Source organism: Marmota marmota, unplaced genomic scaffold (assembly GCF_001458135.2).
Source record: "Marmota marmota marmota unplaced genomic scaffold, marMar, whole genome shotgun sequence".
In the NCBI taxonomy this organism is placed as follows: Eukaryota; Metazoa; Chordata; class Mammalia; order Rodentia; family Sciuridae; genus Marmota; species Marmota marmota.
In genome coordinates, this window is record NW_025999914.1 from 1,030,718 (window position 1) to 1,034,228 (window position 3,511).

The 3,511-nt window shown below is 36.9% G+C and overlaps 1 protein-coding gene across 1 annotated transcript; it reads right to left on the reverse strand.

Moving 5' to 3' along the window:
* Positions 1 to 2,336: 2,336 nt before the first annotated feature.
* On the reverse strand, positions 2,337 to 3,281 carry LOC107160492 (putative olfactory receptor 2W6). Its single transcript, XM_015507157.1, has one exon. It carries the CDS (start codon positions 3,279 to 3,281, stop codon positions 2,337 to 2,339), a length of 945 nt encoding a protein of 314 aa, XP_015362643.1.
* Between the last annotated feature and the right edge of the window lie 230 nt (positions 3,282 to 3,511).

Sequence of the window (3,511 nt, forward strand, 5' to 3'; positions counted from 1 at the left end):
GCAGAAGCCCGCAGAATCCGCAGTGCTGTATTTTTGCGTTGCTATCTCATCGTTTCCCAGCTCGCGCCGCAGACTCTAGCCGCGGGGCGATTTGCTGAATAAGCAGCGTGACCCTCCGTGCGGACAAATCTCTCACGTTTGAGCCCCCGTAGCTGATCCTCGTGCGATGGAAATCCTTCCTCTAGGTTTTGGAGCACCCCAATTTTGCTGGAAATTCCTAACAAGATAGCTTTTAGCCATTCTAACTCATCATTCTCCCACACAGTGATGCGGTACATGGGGATGATGCACTCCCTTCACCGCCATCTTCCCCTCGAAGTAGTTTATTTTCCAGCACAGAAAAATAAAGTAAAAAATGATGGACAAACAGAAAATCACTAAATTTTTGTTTTGTGAATTAAGAGCATAGAGCTCCTTCCCCCAGATTACTAAGTACTACCACTATCATTCAGTATGAGAAAGAATATTATAAAATCCAAGTGCCTAAAAGGAATAGATCACCAAATAACTAGAGTACACTAAGGAAGCCTACAGCACGTGTTAACAGTACTTTGTCACAGCCAAACCTAACAGACCCCACTGTCATCTTTTGGAGGACATTCTTCCTCATTTTTGCTTCTCTTATATTCTCCTTTTTCTTTCTCCACCCCACTCTTGATAATACTACTTCATCTCTGAGCCCCTTTTCTATCTTTTTCCCAGGTAGAATACAGAATTAAGTCCTCTTCAATATTTATCATACTTTTCAATAAAAAAATAAAAGGAATAGATCAAAGAACAATATTTTATTTTTTATTTTTCAAAATTATTTTTTATTGATTTTATTATTTTTTAAATACATGATAACAGTGGAATGCATTACAATTCTTATTTCACATATAAAGCACAATTTTTCATATCTCTGTATATAAAGTATGTTCATGCCAATTTATGCAATTATAGCTGTACTTTTTTTGCATTACAATTCTTAATACACATATATACCACAATTTTTCATATCTGTTTGTATATAAGGTATGTTGACAACCAATTCAAGTCTTCATTCATGTACTTTGTATAATGATGACCATCACATTCCACCATCCTTGCTAATCCCCTTCCCCCTCCCTTTCCCTCCCATTCCTATTCCCTATCTAGAATTAATCTAATCCTCCCATGAAAGAGCAATATTTTATACTGATTTACTTTAATCTTAAGTAAAATTTTTATTTTCTTCATTTCTCCATACTGGTGATAAGAATTTATTATGAACTGTATCTGACCTGGAATCTTGCAAACTGCTTATCAGGTCATAAAAGTATTAGAGCTAAGTTACTCCAACAGAAAAAAACCCAAATACAGAGGTTTAATTAATATTAAACATAATGGAAAAATTTTTTCCTGAAATGCTCTGGAGGCATTGCTCTGCCAGTGGGTTACTATATATTTTCTCCTATGGTTCTGTTCCCATTTTATTGGTCTAAGTGAGGTAGCTTCCACATTCATATTCCAGATAATAGGAAGGGAAGTGAGCAAGGTGAGCTCAAATAGGTTCATATAAAATAAGTTGATCCAGAAGTTGTACCCATAACTTTCCTGGCATTGTTTTCATGGAAGCCAAACTAAGAAGTGCGATTTACAGCATGGTGGCCATATGTCCAGATAAAACTCGAGGTCAAAGGTAGAACATATATTGGTAGATATTCTACCACAAAAGCTCCTCAGGCACTGTCATGTGAATGAAGGGGAGTATCACATTCTATTACTTTTCTTAAAGTAGTGTGTCTGGTAAGAAAGAAAACATTGTCTAATATAATTCTACATTAACATAGATGTACATGTGAAAATTTTCCTTACAACTATTTACAAATATCTTAACTGTATTTACTACATTTCATAATTGTTTGACAATGGTTCTTGATTTGACTTGAAGTTTTATATACATTCATTGTATTGTATTTATGTATTTGTATTTCCTTATTCCTACTTCCCATTTATTTACCATGTTAAATACTTAACCTAGTAAAATTCTTGGTAAATGATGAGTACCTATTTTGTGGTCTTTTATTTTTGGGTACAGGGATTGAATTCAGGGCACTTGACCACTGAGCCACATCCCCATCCCTGTTTTGTATTTTATTTAGAGACAGGGTCTCACTGAGTTGCTTAACACCTTGCTTTTGTTGAGGCTGGATTTGAACTCAGGATCCTACTGCCTCAGCCTCCTGAACCACTGGGATTATAGCTGTGTACCACCGTGCCTGACTTAGATGGTCTTTAAATGAATTGACAGAGCCCCTATTGATAAAGGCCAATATTTCTTTAGTTATCTACACTCTCATATTTTTCCATCTAACTTATGACCTTGTTGAACATTTTTCTAATGTTAGTGTTCTCTTCACTGCATTCTTCACATCATTGTTTCTTAAAGTGTAGATAAGAGGATTAAGGCTTGGTGTGATGACTGTGTAAAAGAGAGTAAAAAACTTTCCTTGTTCTTGGGATGAGGTATCCTGTGGCTTCATGTATATATAAATGGCTGTTCCATAAAATAGAGTTACTACTGTGAGGTGGGAACCACATGTATTGAGGACCTTTTTCCACCCTCCTGCTGATCTGATCCTCATCACAGCTCGAGTGATAACTCCATATGAAATGAGAATAAGTGATAGAGGTACTAGAAGAAATACTACTCCAAGAGCAAAGACAACAATCTCAATTACTTTTGAATAGACACAAGCCATCTTGATCAGTGCTGGCATTTCACAGAAAAAGTTATCCACCTCCCGGTTCCCACATCTTGGTAACTTCATAGTCAAAGAGCAAAGAATTAAGGCACTGCCAAGGCCACCCAACCAGGAGGTCAGCACCATCTTCTGGCAAAGCTCAGGGTGCATTATTACTGTGTAGTGAAGGGGTTGACAGACAGCAGCATAGCGATCATAGGCCATCACAGCCAAGAGAAGACATTCTGTGGCTCCCAGGTCAAGGGCAAAGAAGAATTGGAGCACACACCCTCCATATGTAATAGATTTTTTGGGGCCCCATATATTTACCAGCATCTGGGGGATAATGCTAGTTGTATAACAGAGGTCCAAAAAAGACAAATTAGATAAGAAGAAATACATGGGGGTATGAAGCTGGGTGTCTAGATAAGTTACAAGAATGATGGTTGTGTTTCCTACCAGAGTCATAATATAGAAGATGAAGACAACCACAGAGATGATGCTGTCTAGCTGAGGTTGATCAGAAAACCCTAGAAGGATGAAGTCTGTTGTGGAACTTCCATTGTTTATTTTCATTGCTTCTTATGGAATTAAAAGAAAAAAAAAGTATCAGTCTCAGATAGAATTGAAAATCTCTGATGTTTGTCATGTGTATTGAACCTCCTTATTTGCTTGCTTTTCCCATTTGGAATTTTTAACATTTCCTTTTGTTTAGTAGTCACAGCTTTGGCATGTTATATCTACAGTGAGTCTATTGATATATGTTAAACTCGTCATGCTGAATTTTAAATCAATGAGAAGGGCTA